General features: G+C 39.0%; 2 protein-coding genes across 2 annotated transcripts in view; one reads left to right on the top strand and one right to left on the bottom strand.

Moving 5' to 3' along the window:
- LOC108078782 (pneumococcal serine-rich repeat protein) overlaps window positions 1-17,272 on the bottom strand; it is an 84,861-nt gene extending 67,589 nt beyond the window's left edge. The window contains exons 1-2 of the mRNA XM_070285081.1: window positions 17,233-17,272; window positions 12,002-12,320 (exon numbers count right to left, since the gene is read on the bottom strand). Of these exons, the coding sequence (XP_070141182.1) occupies window positions 12,002-12,320; window positions 17,233-17,235 (322 nt within the window). The 5' untranslated portion in view covers window positions 17,236-17,272. The remainder of the gene's footprint in view (window positions 1-12,001; window positions 12,321-17,232) is intronic.
- On the top strand, window positions 484-1,237 carry LOC108078603 (uncharacterized). Its single transcript, XM_041775318.1, has 4 exons — window positions 484-528; window positions 580-738; window positions 796-963; window positions 1,026-1,237. The coding sequence occupies exons 1-4, from the start codon at window positions 484-486 to the stop codon at window positions 1,185-1,187; spliced, it is 534 nt and encodes a 177-aa protein (XP_041631252.1). The 3' UTR covers window positions 1,188-1,237.
- Window positions 17,273-19,829: the final 2,557 nt, after the last annotated feature.

Here is a 19,829-nt window from a genome sequence, read left to right as displayed (position 1 = left end):
TGGACCCTTAAAAGTTACTTGTTTATAATTTATATACTATGATTTCAGTGTATTTAATAAAAGTATATACAAAAATAATATAATTTTGTTCAATAGCTAGTTAAAATAAAATTATATTTTATCAAAAGTCAACTTTTTTTAAAATTTCCATCAGGTTTTAATCTGGTTTCCACTCGATCCATTCGGTTACACCCATTAAATATGAAATGTTCAATTGCCAAGTTTAATTGGCAATCCTACCAGCAATATAAAAACCAAGTACTAATAAATATGTATTGCATATAGACAAACATTTACTAATATTGATTTTTTTTAATTTTAACCAAGTGGCTTTCGATAAATCGAAGCAATTATAATAAATATTATTTATGCAGGCACTTACAGAGTTCAAAAAGCCAAACGAAATGTTTATGGCTGTTGCACGGAATAATGACATTTTCGTTTTAAAAAATTAGAGATCGATTGCGAACAGTTTTAAACGCAATGTGGAAGTTGCTAGTGCTCGGCTTGTGGATAACTCTGCCAAAGGTAATCGAATTGAATCATTAAAATGCAAATATAAACAAATCTTTTACCCAGATGGGCCTGAGTCATGTCACATTTACCAACCTGAAGTGCAGTTCCTATAATCCGGAATATCTAGCATTTCCCACCTGCCAAATAAAGGCGGTCAATCGTACTCACAAGTATATAAATATATACACCAAATTGTTACAATTGCCCGTTTCCACGTCTTGGGTAAGTTTTAAATTAGGAAAAAATATATATGATTCGTTCAGTTGATGTGGCTTTCAGGTGAAAATACAATTCCTGCGCTTCGATAATGGCTATAAACCGTTCTTTATCGATATTTCCTACGATGGATGCAAATTTTTTAGGGATCGAGAGAAAAATCCCTTGGCTAATTTGTTCTATAATACTTTTAGAAACAGTACAAATCTGAATCACACCTGTCCCTATAATGTGAGCTAGATTTGCTCGTTTTATTATATATTTTTGTATTTTTAATCAAATATCATTTATAGCATGATGTGATAGTGGATAAATTATGGACGGGAAATCTGGAGAAGGATTTTGGACGTTATATACTAATACCTAATGGCGACTATGCCGTATATTCCGAATGGAGTTGCGATGGTACTCCTCGTGCTTCTGTTAAAATTTATATGAAATTGTTTGATAAATAGTGGCAACTATATGTTTATATATGTTAACTTATAGATCTTGTGAACAATAATTGTTTAATTCTTATTTTGTTTTGTATATGGTTTTGATTTTGGAATTATTGGTATAAATAGAACAAAAACTTAACATTTCAAAAATTAAATAGCTTTAATGTGATTTCTTCTATCACCTGTTTCCTGTACTTTCTCAGTACATTTTGCTTTTATTCACAACCTAAATTGTTCCTTTGGAATTTTCCCAGAATCTCTGAAAGCATCACACGAAATAATTCATCAAACGTAGAAGGCAGGAGAGGGCTCGTCCATTAATAATAAATTAAACATATTCCCTGGCACGCCTTTGCCTGCCCAGCGCCACCAGAACGCTCCTCTCTCGTTTTGGGCTCGTCTGGTTTCTTCTGGTGTTCCAGGGGATACGAATTGGTTTTTGTTGTTTTCCTAATGACCTAGAATACAAATTCAGGCTGCCACCGTTCTCCACTCGCCGATTAGCGCGAATCCCTGGGCTATCAAGGCTGCCAAGTCATCCACAGGCAGTCACTGAAACGGAAGCTAATCGCTTGACTAAGTTCCTTAGGCCCCATCCCAAAACCTGGTTCAATCTTTAGCGGATTGCGTAATACATACACGTGCAGGAGTACAAGGGGGGTCAAGAAATTAGAACTACTTTTGCATATAGAATTCTACAAGTTGGAATAAGTGGTTTGGTTCTTATCGAACAGCTTTTCTATACAGTTTTTTATAATTCAAATCTTATTCAGTTTGAAGATCAAAATTAAATGGTTTATAAATGTTAAAAATTTATTAACAAAATTAAAATCAAGTAGTTCCCATTTTATGTTCTTAAAAAACGTATTTCTTAATTAATTAAATTTTATTATTATTATTCAGACCCATTATTTTACCCTCTCCTGTATGACTACTGCCTGCCAGATGACGATGGTGGTCAAGGTGGAAGCTTTGTGGCTTCGACTGTTTGTCTGCCGGATTATAAATGATTTGCCATTAATTCTACACAAATGCCAGGGGCTGGCAGACAGAAAGCAGACCGGCCGGCAGAATATTAACATTTAGCATTGGCCGAGCAGGTAGTCGGCCAGTCACCAGTTGCCAGTCAGACAGAAGTGAATAATCAATATCATTTGATTACATTGATAACGCTTTTTGTGCCGCTTTTTTTTCTACACATATATATGCTTATATATATTTTTTTTTTTTGGTTGCTTTGTTCTCTGGGGTTTTACTTTATCGGGCTGCGATTCCCGATATCCAAACGCATTCGTCACTGGCGGCATTGCCGAATGTCTAGACGATAGCTCCATAAAATGTATTATTGCCTCATTTTGCTTTTGCTTTCTGTATGCTACACTTGGCTGAGAACACAAATTTGGGGTATAAAGCCTGGAGAATGTATGGAAGTACGAGGTGTAAAATATTATTATAAGTGGAATGTAATAATAATAATAAAATAGGTTAATTTTTCACTGTTATCTGTAGATTTTAACCTTTAAAATTTAGTTTAATATAATCAGTTAACTAAGGAAATCCAAATAAGGCAATATTTTTTTTCTTAGCAACAATTTTAAAAGGAAGATAATTATTATCTTTAAACCAATAATTAAAATAAGTTTTTCTATATATTAAAAAATATATCCTTAATATTTTTAAGGGTATTTCAAGTTCTCCTTAAAATTTGTTGCTTTATTTTTGGCAAGTTTTCGTTTCTGGCTGGCGATTTGAATATTATTGAACGGCGTCTGGCGTCTCTGACGAGCGCGACGTCAGAGGACTGACGTGAATCGATACCGCTGCCAAGTCGGGTATAGAGTGGCTATATCCCGCGACCAAGAACACAATGCAGGTTGAGGGGTCGGCAAAGGAAGTCGCCGCCGATGATCAGAGGCCTCGGATGCCGCTTGGCGACAGTTGCAGCCAATGCCAAAGAAGCAAAAAACACCAGACAAAAAAAAAAACAGAAACAAAATAAATAAAAAGGGGTGTGCACACCACCAGGATATGCTTGTGTGTCTCCGCTTTACCCGGCGATAATAAAGACAAACCATTTTTTTTTTCGCTGCATATTAAACCGATGAAATGAAGCGCAAACTGATTGTGCTCGTTTGCCAATGTGGCTGGTGGTGGTGGGGTTATGGTCAAAGCGATTTGCTGGACATGGCATTAAGGGGAGCTGCCTCCTGCACTGCCGCACCCAGAGATCGTCGGCTCCATTCCCACCTTTCACATGTAACTGCAGCTCACGGCGGCGAACTACAAAAGCCTAAAAAGGGGGAAAAAAGACGACCGACGACGACAGACTACAGACGATGACGACGACAACGTTTTGAGTATCTGCCGCTCCGCCACAGCCACTGATAACAACTGGAGCGGCAAATCAAGAGGTAGAGATTAGTCCGCGAATCCGAGATCTGGGATACTCTTGATGGATGAATATTTAAAGGATATTTGGTGACAAAAAAAGGATAAAAATTGTGTAACAAATCTTAGAATAACTTTTAATAAACATATGTTATATTCAGTGTCTCTTATAATTATTTACACTTAAATAAACTAAATAACTTTACTTAGCTATTTTTCTGAGCTTTGATATTTAAGTTCTAATATTGCCAATTCATCGATTTTTAAAACCAAAGAGTTTATTTGATTATTATCCCTAAATAACTCGATATATTAAATGTTCAATTAAAGCTGTGTCAATGTGATTATCCTTCCACCAAATATCAATACCCTCCCTTTGCAGGGTATAATGAAAACCTCACAAATAAATAAGGCAAAGGGCGCTGCGGCAAGGCAAGTGAGGGGGGCGGCAGGTGAGTGCAGCGGTGGCGGCGTCATCAAGAGATTGGCCCGGGCAACTGACACACGCACCGAATGTCGCCTTTTGGCTTTTGAAGTCGCTTACTTTAGCTGCAGCCGCGAGTGTTTGTGTGTGTGTTTCGATTTTTTTCGGGCCAAGAGAAGTTTCGGATTGCAAAAGAGCCAGGCAAATGAGATGAGAGGCAGAGATCCTCCTCCCCCTTCTCCTCCTCCTCCTCCCCGGAACTCTGCCGCCGTCTCAGGTGTGTGTTAATTGCATTAAAATGTTTGTAATTGCGATGCAGAGTCGGCAACGAGCGAGAATTGCCTGCCTTTCTCTTATCTGCGGGAATCTGCGGCATATAGTAGAAGTTGGGGCACTGCAGAGCAGACATGCCAAGCTGTCGTCGTCGGGCCAAAAATGCCATAGTTGCCGCCAAAGTCGTGTAACTATAATTGCCATAATAACATAATATCTTGGGGCACTAGCACTGGCTCTAGGCAACGGCAGCTGCAACAACAAAAGCCCCGACAGAAAGGTGTCGAGAGACATATTCTCCTAGACGAGAGGATTCCTCCTCGGTCCCCACCTCTCCTGGCGTGGCCAAAAAAGGCAACAGAATGCCGGAATGACGAGCGGACAGCAGCAGCAGCAGCAACAGCAGACAATTGTCCCTGTCTTTAGCTCCGAGCCGGTGGAGGTGACATTTTTCTCATGCCCAACGAAGCGAACAGCTAAATGCAGTTGATGGAGCGCCGTCAGCGTAGGGTGCCCCAAGTGGACAGTGCACAGTGGTTCCTCAGAAGATGCAATTCATAGAGGATAACTCTTGGTCAATAGTTGATATTTTCAATATTTCCTTGAGTTTCGATTTTACCAGTTTTCATAGAAATCTCTATAGACTTAATAAAATAATCAAATGAGATAAATTTCTAAGGATTTTAAATACTTAAGGTTCTCCTTCCTGGTTTCTGTGATATTTATCATCCTACAACTTTTCCTTAAACAATAATTTCTTAAAATTAACCCTAATTGTTGAGAATCACTGTACACTGAGCTTACTTTTGGCTTGACTGGCTTGACTTTTCCGCATGTTTGGCTCACTGCCTGACTTGTCAGTCTCCCAACCCCTCCCAGCTCCCCTCACCAGTCCGACTGGCTTTTGTGTCCATTTGGGTTGCGGCATTTAGTTTGGAGTCTGTCATGCCTCGCTCACGTTCACTATCTCATTGCAGTCGCCGTCGCCGTTTCGTTGTCTCACTCTGGCTCCTTTGGAAAGTCCCCCTCCGCCCACCTCCCCCTTTTCCACCTCCTGCTACGCCTCACTGCCCCGCGCCAGTCCGTCTGCCTTGTTTGTCAAACAGCAACAGAAAAACAGTTAAATGCCAGTTTACCAGTTAAAATCGGAATCAAAGCGAAAACAATGACACAGTAGCTTTAACAGAGCATTTAGCAAGGGGGGAGGCCGTACAAGGAGGGCGGTAGCTAGACGGCCAGTAGAAAGAGAAAAAAGCAGGAGAAATAAAAAGAGACGGGGCTAGATATGTACTGGCCAGGTCGACGAGCAAAGTGAAGTAAGTAGCAAGCGGCAAAGGCAGAAAAAAAAAATCGTCTAGACACAGACTAGACTCCATAAAAATAATTATTATCGGTTGCAATTTCTGCTGCTGCTGCTGCTGCTGCTGCGCTACACTTCCCTCCCCTCTAGAGTCCGCCCCTCGCATTCCGAAACTCTTTCGACGCCTCCAAAATGTCCATCCATCCAATCCAGACCAGACCAGGCCAGGCCAGGCCAGGCCAGTCCAGTCCCACTGACTGAAATCGTTCGTCTCGTCGCTGTCCGTTTCATCTGCCTCACATTACACAGCCAGCTTCAGTTTCTCGGGGTTACACTTGAAGAAAAACTTTCAATTTAGGGCTATATTTAAGATATTAAAGGCTTGCAAGGGAGAGACTTCAAAGAAGGTATTTAGATCTTTCTTTCTTCAATGTTTAAACCTATTTTATAAACCCTTGAATTTTGTGGCCTTTGGGAAAATAGTTTTCGTTGATCTGAACGACACATTTAGTTGAAAATTAACCAAGTTTTTTAATGATTATTTTATAAAAATATTTATTAAAAATATTGAGATATTCTAACGTCTTTTAATAACCAATTTCCCTTTGTAAACTCCATACTCTCCCACAAGATCTTAGAATTCTCTAAATTCTCAATACAAAAATCTATATTCATCTATCTACAATTTCTAACTTTCCTTTTCCATATTCCCACTCTTTATTTTTTCCTGTGTACCAACTAAATCTCTCCATTTTTCGTTCACCCATTCAAAAGTTTATTCTTTGTGTTCGTTTCGTTGTTTGTTTGTTAGAGAATGGCCACAGACTCGACCACTTGCCAGTCCTGCAACTCCGCTCCGCCTCAGCCATTCTCCGTTTCTCTAGGGTCTCAGGTCTCCCCAGGCTCCGTAACCAGCATCAGCATCATCATTATCACCATCGCTCATGCTCATCATGATGCCATTGCAATGGGAAACGAAATGAAACGAAGACGGAAACGCGATGCAAACGCAGACGTCCGCTGCAGACGGAATTGAATATTTAACACCAAATCCCCAGAATGTGGCAAATTGCCTTTGGTATCCAATTGCTCACTGGGAATAGGGACCCGTATGCCCGGAGGGATTCAGAGGGTAAATGCAGTGTCGATGTCTGCTAGGACCTTTATTAAGTCACTTTGAATCCATTGAGAATGCTAAAGGCATAAAAAAAATCGTACATTTAGGAAGTTTATGTTTTTCTTGCTTTGGTTTGTGGGGTTTTTAAAAGGAATATATTTATATGGTACTTTTTAAGCATTTAATGTAAACACAAACAAGGTTTTTTTATAATTTATATTAATGTTATATGTACTTAACAAAGTCTAGACATTTTTCCAAAAGTTAGTTTCCTTTCTCGTTTTTAATATAAAACTAATATCAAATGTCATTTATACATGAAAATTTATCACTAAACTTAGAAAAACAATTCACTAATTTCTATCTATTTTAATATTTCTTAAAAAAATATTTGTCTATATTATTATTCCTCATAAAATCTACTCCAACAGATGAATTAATTTTCGATTGCCGCCTATCGATTTCAAATCTGATTTGTTATTCCGCTTGATTATTATCCTTGCTTCCCCGTACCCTAGAATAACCTGAGCTAGGAAAATTCCACCCAGCTCGCTTATTCACACCAATTCATTGACTGAGGCCTCGCTTTGATAACCAATTTATTTAGCTGATTGCCAGTAAAATCAATGCCCGAAAGCTAAACCAAAATTGGAGGTGGTCAAGCCACAAAAAACACCACCTACCTGCTGCTACCTTGTGGGAACCCCACAAACCGTTTTGATGATGTGCCAGACTGCCGAGTGACCAGTGCCCAGTGCCCAGTGCAGAGTGCGAGTGCGAGTGCCAGTATTTGGGAACACAATTCGAGACCATAATTACATTTATTGCAATACAAAAGCGCACTCGCCGCCAGAGGAGCAGGGGGTCATTGGCTGGTGTGGGGGGAAGTTGGTGTCCAGGGGAAGTTTGCCCAACGGAACATGCATTGACAGATGGACAAAAGGCTGGAGGGAGTGAGGAGACATGTCGTCACGCTTCGTTGGGCTGACATGCAGTGGACATCGGTCTCTATTCCATGGATATGGAGTAAGGAAAATGCAAACGGTATAGACACTGAACAAAACTATCCGAAAATAACTTTTTTAAAATATTTTTAAATAACCAATTCCCGAAAGAAAAGTTTTTAAAAATGTTGAAAATATTATATATATATTGTATTTATTTTATCTAAAAAAAATCGAAATCAAACTTTGGCCAGAAATTTGCACTTAAGAAAAATAAATAATTAAAAATATAAACCAGCCTCTGAAATTTGGACTTGAGAATTATAAGAACAGGGTAATTAATTTTTACAAATGAATAAGCAGAAACCAAATATTTTATTTGTATCTAGAGGATAATAAGTAAGTAAAAACTCCCACAAAAGCCTCATAAATCTCTTTAAAAAATGTATCTTTATTAACCCTATTTTAAAACCTCTTTTCTTTCAGTGCACGATTCACGATAATTGCCACAATTTGCTTGTTGCGTGAATGGACAGACGGAAAAGTGCCTGCGATTACACAAAAAAAAGGGGAAGGTTTACCTCCACGGCGAAAGGGTGCAAAAAGGACAACTTCCGTTGGCTGGACACGGGCACACACATTGCATACATTGCAAATATGTATAAGCTTGTATGTAGGGTCTTTTTTTGTCTTATGTCCGCCTTGTGTCATATTTGAGGTGAGCATAAAGCCACTCAACGCCGCCATAAATCAACTGCACTCTGATCTAAGGCTGTCAGCGTGGAGAGACACCAGACAGCGCGACTGAGCGACAGATAGCGACCAAGAACAACAAAAGTAACAAAAACATAAAAGTTTAACAAAAACCGAAGATAAGAATACCCTAAGGTATATAGAGAAAATATATATGTATAAGATATATAGAATATAGAATAATAAAAATAAAAAGTTTTAAACTTCTAAGGTAAGTTTAACAGTTTTTATTTGATTTAACTGCTTGACTTTCTTTATTTCATTTTGTAATATTTTAAATGGTCTTAAAAGTTTTTTTATTTTCACCCCCTCTAAGCCTTAGTAAATATACCCTTAAGCAGATCATTTCAGCTACAGCGACAATGACGACAAGTTTAGCCCATAACTTTCCAGACGACAAACAGACAACATCGCCGTTGTCGTCGTGTCTGATGTTGATGTGAATGTCGATTGCGATGTCTGCTTTTTCGCTGGGGTATCCATGGATATGTGCGGCTTGGCTTTAGCTGCAACTCGTTCTGGTTCTGGGTCTCCGATTCTCACACACGCCGAGAAGAAGGCTTTCCAGGTCGCCGATGCCTTTTTGTGGGAATGCACCTGAGCTTTGGGGTTCGCCTGGCTTTTATTTTTTAGTTTTTTTGTGTTTTTTTTTTCGTGCTTTGTTGGAAGTCTTCAACCGACTTCGACTTTGACTTGTGTCTAGACTGCAGACTGCAGACGGCAAAAAGGAAACAACAGGAAACGCCAGCAGACAACAGACGGGCAGAGGCAGACCTCTTTGACAGCTCAAACAACTGAAACGAGCCGACGACGACGCTCGACAATGGCAACAAAAGCAAGTTGCAACCTCGATTGCACAACTGCAGCAGAAGCAGCCGAAGTAGCAGCAGCAGCAACATTGCAGCCGAAACGGCAACATCCAAGGTATTGGGCAAACATTGCCAAACTGCGCGAACAATTCTCAGCTGTCAATAATATCTGTCAGCGTTGTCGTTTATATTCTAGCTGCTTTTGTTTCCTTTAGGTTTGGGTTCTTTTGTCTTTTGTTTCTAAAATATGTCATGTGTCTGAAATGGACACTATCCTGAAGTTAAATGTCTGGATGGGCAAGGGGTTGGTAAGGAGAAGGAACTATGCATATTGAAAAATAAAGAAGGAATATAGAGACGGAGTTTTTGAGAACTTCATGATCAAGCTGATAGTCTAAAGATTTTTATTTAATTTATTTAATGCCGAAATATTTGAAAAATAATATTTGAAAGCAGTTTCATTACATTAAGGAATATCCTCTAGTTTCCTTCACAGAACCCCTACATCTTTGACACACTTTTCCATATATATTTTCATAACAATTTTCCTGTCCCTTCAAGAGTCTGAAAACCGGTAACCCCTACTATAGGATATACCCTACTTTATGCCCAGGCGGCAACTGTAATTCGTTTTAGTGAATTAAACAGCTTAATTAGTTTAACTCGAGTCGGCGAGACTGGAGCTTGGAAATGGAGAGATTCCGGCCAGTGATTTGGCAGTTAGTTCAGGACATTGCATTCCTGTCTGTCTGGGGGCTTTCCCCCCTCATCTATCCGGCTCATTTTGGGTGTACGAGTACGAGTACGAGTATTCACCGCTGCTGGCAGGCATTTAGTCCGACTTGATGTCGTTGTCGTCGTTGTGTTTAATTATTCAAAACCATGTCATGTCTCTGTATAATTTTATGCATTGGCCAATCCAAGCGCCACGATGAAAATGATGATGATGATGATTACGAAGCATGATGATGATTACCAGCAATGATGATGATGATGATGACGCCTACACAGAGGCGAAAGAGGTAGACGCCAGACAGCTGACACCGAAACTACAGTTACACTAAGGGAAAAGAGTGAAAAATTTTCAAAGAAATACAATTTTGGGGCCTTTTTAAGTTTTATAAAAACAAATAAGATAGTACTACATATTTAAGGCCTGAAAAATAAATATATAATTCATTTCCGCAAAGTTTTTTAAGAGTTTTCAAGGTTGAAAAATCCTGCTGCACTTGTCTTTTCTTTTATAAAAATATTTATAAATAATTTAATTTATTCTTCCTGAAAAGACTTAATTAATTTAAAATTCTTTTATTTTTAAATTTAACAAAAATCACAACGAAAAATAGTTATTCAAGTGTAAAACTACAACTATCTTTTGAAAACGCCACATGTGGCAAAGACAGCAACCGCAGTACAGACAGAGAAGGGGCGACGTCCGTAGAGGGAAACAGTGTCCAGGGGCAAGGAGTGAGATGGCAAGAGAAAAAGAGAGAGAAAGACAGAGCGAGAGCTGGCTGCACTGGCAAAGTGGCATACCAGACAGTCTGACGCTGTTGGTGCCCACGAATGGCCCCAGTTGCCGCTCCTTCCACCTCCAATCCCTCCCGGCTGCTGGTGGCCAGATCTTGCCGTCTGGACGAGCACAGCGACAACAATAATAACAACAACAAAAATAACAACAAAACACAACAACCATCGACAACGACCACGACCACTGTCTGTGGCAGACCGAGACTATCGAAAACTCGAAATTTATTCGTTGGAAAAAGTTGATTTCTGTCGCCTCCTTTTTTTTGCTGCACGCTTTTTATATATTTTTTTATTTTCTGTTGAGCTTTATGAATAGGATTGAGGGGTATATGGGTTAAAAAATAAAAAAAGATTTATTGAGAAATTTGAATTACCCATTTCTGTAATACAAAGTCTTAGAACATAATTTCAGATATTTTTTTTAAACTATATTTTTAATTTAGAATGCAAAACTTAAAAATTAATAAATTTCCAAATCTGTAGGAAGTTTTTAAAAATATATTTTTAAATCTAATAATTTATTTAATATTTTATTTTTTAATCAACCAAACTTGGTCATAGATTTTTGTTTAAAAACTGAGTGATTCTTAAGTTCATCACATTGACATTTCCATTTTACCTCTACTTCTCTTTCATTCAACCTCTATCCCTCTCTTTCTCCTGGCTTGTCTGTGTTTTAAACCTTCATTGTTGGCTTTACTTTTTGTTAATAAAAAGAAGAGCAATAAAAATACAGAGATGCCCACGAAAATTATGTTAACCAGCCAGCTGTGTTAAAAATCCCACATCATATCTATATCCCTCAAGCCCCTGGGCCTGCCTGTGATTTTCCTACTTGATTTTTGCTGACAAATGCGATATCTCAGAAAACAGAAAATGGTTTAAAAATGTTTTCTATACTGGAACTTCGGACTGCAATTATTGCTGGCAGTTAATTGTTATGTTTCTTGTTTTGTTTTTTGGATTTTTGGTTAAGAATTGTTCCATAAAAGTAAATTAAAAATGTTTAAAAGAAATGTATACCTAGACTAAAATTAAGTAGATTTTGTAAGTATTTCAGTAAAGCTAGTGTGCTGAAAAGTCCACCTAAACCTCAACACACAATTGAAACCAAGTGACACAAATATTTGTGAAATGTTAATGAATGGAGTCCATTAGTGACCACCTTCATCTTATTTCCTAAATTCACTTAATCACAAGTTATCATTTTTCCTGTCCCATACCTGTAATTTTTCAATCTAAAGGCTAATGGCTTCAACGTTTATTTTTTTTATAAATATTACCTACTCACCGTATTTCTGCCAGAAGGTTTCCTCGCTGCCCACACTCGACTTGGTTTTCGAATCGAAAGGGGAGTGGGAATCGTAGTTGGAGTCGCCTGGGGAAACCGAATCCTCTACTTCATAAACTTCCGTGTAAAGTATGAACTCCAGTCGCGATCTTGGCGTGCTTGTTGTTGATGTTGGATGCTGCGGCGGGGTCAAAGGTGATGCAGTGGTCGCTGTTTGGGCTGTATCACGTTTGCGTTTAAAAATACGATGCACATGTGGCAATGTAGTTGATGTTGCTGGTTTCAGTGCTGCTTGTGTTGCTGCTGCTGCTGCAGATTGCTGCAACAATGTAGCACGTTGATTAATTTGATATGGCAAATGCATAGACGCGGGCGCTGCGGATGAAGACTGCGACGCGACGCGACAACGACAACGAAAACAACAACGCGGCCAACAACGACGATGATGATGATGACAATAATGACGATGACGATGATATGGACAGGAGGAGCGATGGCTATGGCGATGGCAAAGGGATCGCCGGTTTGTATGAATATTTGTCTCGGCACTTGGACTTAAGTGGCAATCCGCACTCGATGCTGGTAATTTATTTTGCAAATTTGTGCCAACAGCGAGAGGCTGCCGCATCGGCTGCGACTGCTCCCTGCTCGGAATTAAATTTAACTTACGCGTATTATTTGCACTATTTACACTGCACAAAATTGCACTACTACTATTTACACTCGTGGCACCAGCACCTGCTACACTGCTCTCACTTTCGCCTCCTTTTCCAGTTGCACTCGATATTGAATTTATTATCGTATCGCTTTTCTGGCATTTCACACAATTACCACTGCTGCTGCTGCTGCGTGTTATTTGCTTATTTAACTTTTCACTGAACGTTGCCGTCGCCCATAGGTAGGCTATATTATCCTGATCCGGTTCCCGCTGCAAGATCCTGGCGGTATGACTCACCGATCTCGGCATTGGCGGCACCGCGAGGGCTGCGGCTGAAACGAAGGCCGGCTGCAGGAAGAGGAGCTTTGTCGTCGGCGGAACAGTGGATATGGGTAGGGAGACCAGGAGACCACCGATCACAACCACTGTCCACCACCACAATGTGCAGCGGGCCCCCGCGGCGCCACTGGCTGCATGCGTGGGGGCCACAGCGTCGTCCGCCGCCGGCGATCGGATTGTTTACGCCGTGCTATCGTCCGCGAATTTTCCAAATTGCATGCTCAATTACGTAGCAATAGACACGATTTAATATGCGTTGTTTATAACCTGCAAAAAGAGGAGAAAGAGAGCTGTGAGTTGGGGGAATTTACTTTGCTACATCAAATATATTGTTTGATATGGTATAAATATGTCCTTATAGACATTGGTATTCTAGATTATATCAATATATTTTTAAGGATACTGATATATAATAGATGATAAATAATAGATATACTCCCCAAAATGTCTTCTCTTACAGTTTTTCGTTAAAAGGAGGTATATTTCCTTCTTTCCCAATTTTAATTCAAGAAAATTTCCGTCTTGATTGCATTAAAAGTGAGTCTAACTTTAGGTCATTTCTCCCAGTGTTTCTATGCTGTGTGGTCGCCCACTTGGCTCTTGTATCTTGTTGCTTTCTTTTATTTAGCTGCATTTGCTTTTGTTTTGTGCCAGTCCGTCCCCGTAGCAAAAAGTATCCATCCACCGACGTCCCACAATGATTCCGCCCGAGAGACCCCGACAAGAATAATATATAGTATATGTGTGTAGAGTGAGTCATGGGGCAGGGAGAATCATCGGAGAAAGGTGAAGAGAACCAGGAGGAGACAGTGTCTGAGCATCGCCCTGTGGGCATAAATAACCCCGAGAGCCGCAGAGACAAGAACAACAATAATATGCTTGGGCATTGTTGTTGCTGTTGCACGCTGCGTATGCGTAATATTTTGCTGAAATTTATGTTGCACTTCTTAGCGACTTCGTTTTTATTATAATGATGATGATAATGATGATGATGATCATCATTATTATCCGGCGACTTCTATATTTAAAGCAGATCAACAGGAACACAAAGAAGGGTGCGAAAAAGACAGCAATGTCTTCGTTATGCACTTTACTTTCCATTGCCCTCCGCCATTTTTCCACATTTTCCTCATAGAGAAAAACATACAAATTGCAAGAAACTCGTGAAAAATAAGCGCTTAAATGAAAACAACAAGAAAATTAATATGACTAGTTAAGGTGGAGAGATATATAGAGAGAAAGAATGAGATAGATAGATAGAGTGAGAGGAGTTGATTGTGTTGAAGAGAAGCAACTGGGCTATAAAAGGGCAAGGTGGAATGACTTGTTTGTTTTGCATTTTTGGTATGCAGAGTAATTTACTAATTGTCTGGAATATGTATATATATAAAATATATATATAATAATAAAATAACACTTGAAGATAATTAGGAAATTATTATTTATAACTTTAACTTTGACTACTGTCCTAATATTTTTATAAATATGTCGTTGTATTTGTTACTCTTTAAATTAAATCCAAAATATTTATTTTCCTTATCCAAAAATACTTTGATTAATTTACTTATTTTCTCCAGATTAAAGGACCCAGCCTTATCTCTTTTATTCAGTTTAATGGGCTTTTCAGTCTCGCTCCGTTTGGTTTGCCATCCCCATATTTTGGATTTTTATGATAATGCACCAACAATGTTGCACCCCAATGTGTCCGAGACAGATTGATGCCGCGAAACACAACAACGGCATCAAGATGGATTGTGGAGACGCATCATCCTCATCAGCATCAACTTTAGCATCATCCCGATCCTCGTCATCATCATCCTCCCGTCCCGTCCCGTCTGTTGTCTGATTCTGTTGTTTGTCCCTTGTCTTCTTATTCTTTTAGTTCCCTTTATTGAAATTCCTTTCAAGTGTCTGAGGCGATCGTCATCATCCTGCTATAGCCTCGCCATGATCGCCATCATAATCATTAACAACCTTTGCTGTAGTGTTTGTGTTTGATCTGCTTTCGTTGCCCAGACAGACAGACAGACAGAGGAGGAGACTGAGACGAGGAGACGGTAAAAGAAACACTCGACTGCAGCTACTGTTTCCCCTTTTCGGATTCCTCTTGGGCCGTGGCAATTTATTTGATTGCCTCTTCATTCTGCCCCTCCGAGTCCCTCTTTTCGCCTGAGTCCACGGACCTTAAGTCGAAATTTATGTTTGCCATAAAAACACGATCTGCGACTCCGAGTCATAATTAATAAAAAAAAAGAGCGAACAACGTAAATCCAAAATGCTAAATGCAAAATGCAAAACAAAAACGAGCCCACAAATGCGGCCATAAAGTGCTGACAAGTGTTTTCTGCTGTCCAACAGCAGACCCCAAACAAAAGCCTCGCGTGAGTCAAGATCATTTTGAGACAGAGTTTGTTTAGGCCTCTTTTTTTCCACTGGCACCATCTGGCCTGGGAATGCCAGGCGAATGAAAGGTACGGGTCCGGGATTGCATAAAGAGAAATTACCATACAAAGTCAATTCGCTCCAAAGGAATGTTGCAAATAAAATAAACTGCCCGTTGCAGCTGAATATAAAAATAAAGGTGGTTTAATGGACTGTTCGTTGCTAGCAATAATCATAAAAAAAAGGCTTTTACATATCCCTAATGTTTATAGTTTATAAGGTAAATTTGTATATTAATAGCAAGTAATTAATGAGCACAAAAGAGTTCATGAAGGAAGGTATTTCTTAGCTGCCAAAAGAGTCAAGTTTTTGAGGTATATTTCACTTATTTCACTAGTGAAAGTAGATATACAACTATTACATAATTTAAACTTTTTTTCCTTATTTCCAAAATACAATTCAGTTCTTTTATAATTACTTTTCTAATTTCACACAATGGATTTATATATGTATTTAATTTTTTTCTTGTAATCCTTTTTTAATTTATTTAAATTTTTGTATTGTTCCTATTGTCTTTCGCTATTACTTTAAGTATTCTTCAATCAAATTATGAAACTGAGTTGCGCTTTTTTTGGGTTTAGTGAACAAAGTAATAAAATTTGAAATGAATTTCAAGAATTTTAAAGATTTAAAGGGACTTTTCGCTGCCAACAATATGCACAAAAAAGGCTTTTAAAAAGTATTTTATATTTCGTATATTATAAGTATTAAATAGGCTCAAAAAGATAGGAAGGAAGGAGTTCTTTTGGAGTCAAAAGAGTCAAATTTTAAGTGAATAAAATAAAAAAAATTCCAAAAGAATTGGATTGATTTATTTTAACTTTTAAAACACTGATAATATCAACAAGAAATTGTATACCCCCAGCTTGATTTTCAAATAAATTCCAATAGCTTTATTTCGCCTTTCAAATTCAATGATTGAATCAATTGAAAATTGCTATTCACCATTTTAAAAGCCGCTTCACTCACTGAAAGTCATAAAATAACACCATATATCAATAAAAATAACAATATCAATATGCAACAACAACAACAATAATAACAACAACCGGTGAAGAGCTCTCAACATAAGCATTTTCATCTAATTCAAACACATTCCAGTTTATTTTTAAACAAAACGCTAAATTCTTGTATTTATTTTCGTGCCGGCCAACAAAAAAGATAATCGAAAACATTTATTTTCAATTTCCACACAGTGCTTAGAGGAGAGCACTGGCGAAGGGGGGAAAAGAGGGAAAACCCAGGAATTTGCATGTAATCGACAGCCGGCGCTGTTATCGATAAAAGCACCGAAAAAAAGTCGAGCATTGGCATTTGCATTTCCCAGATAAGCGAGTTGAAGTGTGTGTTGTGTGTGATACGTGGACATACCAGAAAGTCGAACGCTCGATTTGACATTGAGCAAACGTAAATTCAAAGAATTCCTCTGGCCCAGGAAAAATGTATTTTCTTTAGCTTTTCTTTTTTGCCCAAAAAACGAAAAGAGTGTCCTCCGATCGCGTCACAATTCTACGACTTTACGCACGATTCGCGACCGAAAATATCGAGCGCACTAATCGAGGAATTTCACACATGACAACCAAGTATTTGCGCTGCATCTCTCTCCCCATTCACGTTTGCATCTTTTGCTTAATTTGTATTATTATTTTATGTTATTTCTGATTAATATTTGTGGGTTTTTTCCTTTTTGTACTAGAGAAAAAAAGTGAAAAAAATGTAAAGCACTGCCAAGAGCCACTGATTAACTGTCAACTACTGTTGATTGCACGCTTGTGTCGGTAATTCCCGTTACCATTCGTCACATATACATATATACGTGTGGAATAAATAGCTATATAACGATCCGATCTAGCCGCCAACCTGCGCCGCACTGAACTAAATGCGATTTTTTGCCGATATCGCAGCTAACATAAAAATTGCCCGTTTGTCTCCAATATTTCACACATTTCGCACACTCTCAGACTCCGAGGCCCGGCGTCGTCGTCGTCGTCGTCGTCGTCGTCTATATAGACAATATATATCCCTACACTAGTCTGGGCTATAGACGGGGGTCTGGCGACAGGCGTGCCTTTTATTTTTACCGCTCACAAGACACACACAAAACATACGCGAAATACAAAAGGAAACAAATAAAAAGTCAAGAAAATAGCAAAATTATTTTCGTACTTAAAAATAAATTGAAAAGCATTTTCTTCATCTGTTTTTGCAACAACGGCCACATGAAAATCAAGCGTGAAAAGTGCCTTCAGTGCTCGTCTCCACTCCCCGAATTTTCCTGAACTTTCCCTCGCCACTTTCGCGATGTCTCCACTCTCCAAATCTTCAATCTCCGAAGGGCCACCCCGCCGTCGTAATGCAATGTTTTTGCTCTTCGAGGATCGAGAGCGCGCCTCGTCTCCGTCTCCGTCGTCCGTCCGTCTGAATGTCCGCCTGTCTGGCCCTCTGCTCATTATTTTCCTTCGCCAGCCTCTTCGGGAGAGATGCGAACATAACAAGCGGGTCCAAAAATATACCCCGTCAGTGGGGTAGAGCAGGATGAACAACACACAGCAGCAGCATAATTTTTATTCAAATAGAGAATAAGAATGTTGCGGAATTGTTGCACAAATAATGGTGCTGGCAGGGGGCGAAGGAGTGGACCGCCAAGAAGGTAAAAACAAAAATATAAAATTTGGTTTGCAGAGAGTCGAATGGGGAATGCTCTTTAAAGATATAAGAAGTGTATTTCTGGGTAATTAAAAGGTATTTCTATTTCAATAACTTCTAAGCGTTTTGATTGTTTACTCCAAAGATAAGGTGTTACAGTTTGAATGTAAAGATATTGTAGCTTAAAATTAACAATAGATTTTATATTTGATAAAATAAAAGTTTTAAAAACTTCCCTTATATGAGGTATTGTAGTCTTAATCCTAATGATTTCGCTTTAATTTTATTATTTAAAGAAACCTTATACCTTATCATGTTAATCTTGGGATTAAAAGCTCTATTTACATGTACAGAATTGTGTATTAAATTCTATAATTTATTATATTAACCCTTCAATAAGTCCCCAAAAATCATCATATTCCCGAGACAAACAAAGCCTCTGCCAAAAACTTAACAAAAAGGGAAAGGAATGGAGCCAAAAGGAGTGCAAATTAAGGGGCCCTCTGTGCTCCTCTGTGTTCTCGGGGATGGGATCTGTGTGTGGGGATTCTTGGGCTATTTTCAGACCATATCTGAATCACTCACCCTCAACCTCAGACGATCCTCTTACTCTCACTCCCTCCCACTCCTTTCTTCTGTCTCCGCGAAAATAACAATGAGCGGGGCAACCGCTGAAAAGTCTTTCACTCTCAGAACGAAACCAAAACCTCAGAAAAGTAACGCCTGGCCCAAAAAAAAATATATAAGAAAATTTTGCAATGTGAAAATTGCATGAATTAGAAAACAAAAAAGAAGAAGGAGGCTAGAAGAAGCGGCTGCCACAGGCTCCTACTGCTGCTGATGATGATGGAACTGTGGAAGGAGCTGCCAGGCAAAAAAATCCACTCAGACGAAAGTCCTTAGACTTTGCATTTCGGCAAATATAATGCACAACGGGCGGTGCAACGGCGGTGGGGTAGGCGGTGCGGTTGGGAAAATCAGGAAGTTGCCACTGCAAGATGCAGGCGCAGGAAACTGCCAGACGACGACGACGACGACGACGACGACGATGACGATGGCGACGACGACTACGGCGGCGATGGCTGACTAAGAACAATGCCGGGACACAAAAAACAAAATAAACCTGGAGAGAAAACTAAGCAAACTTGGTGATGAAAGTGCACTGAAAAAGATAAGAATTATATTTTGAAGAAATATATAAAAGGGATCTAAAGTAAACCTTTTCCAGGATTGTATAATCCTAGAAACCTTGACCCAAAAGTCCAACTAAATAATAAATCATACATATATTTCAATGCGCTCTTAAATGTTAATAATAATAATTTAAAGCATTATAAATAATTCCCCAAATTCATTAAAAAAATATATATATATTTCTCATATAAATAATCACTTTCCTTGTTCCTTTTCTCCCAGTGCCTCTGCAGAAGCAGCTACATCCAGCCTCCTAACAACAATAATACATAATTACAATAAAGAACTGCACTTTATGCGACGGCGCAACTACAACAACATCCCGTCGCGTCCCACATTGACGTGGAAAATGCAATCAGCGAAACTAAAACTAAAGGAGCTGAATGCCTCGACTGCCAAGGATCTGTGGATCACTGCACATTGCCAGTAATTTGATGGTGCTGTTTTATTGTTGAGCCCAGCGATATTATAATGGGGGAGAATGGGTATTCAGTGCATTTCTGGCAATTATTATTATGCTCGATTGCTGTTGTTGTGGAACGAAAAGCC

This window comes from Drosophila kikkawai, chromosome 3L (genome assembly GCF_030179895.1).
Source record: "Drosophila kikkawai strain 14028-0561.14 chromosome 3L, DkikHiC1v2, whole genome shotgun sequence".
NCBI lineage: Eukaryota > Metazoa > Arthropoda > Insecta > Diptera > Drosophilidae > Drosophila > Drosophila kikkawai.
Note: the sequence above shows the minus strand (reverse complement) of the source record. Positions and strands in the feature narration are given on the sequence as shown.

Coding starts and splice junctions, on each gene's coding strand:
- LOC108078603 (XM_041775318.1), top strand. CDS start 484: ATGTGGAAGTTGCTAGTGCTCGGCTTGTGGATAACTCTGCCAAAG. Junction 739..795: donor TGCCCGTTTCCACGTCTTGG/GTAAGTTTTAAA, acceptor TGTGGCTTTCAG/GTGAAAATACAATTCCTGCG. Junction 964..1,025: donor ATCACACCTGTCCCTATAAT/GTGAGCTAGATT, acceptor TATCATTTATAG/CATGATGTGATAGTGGATAA.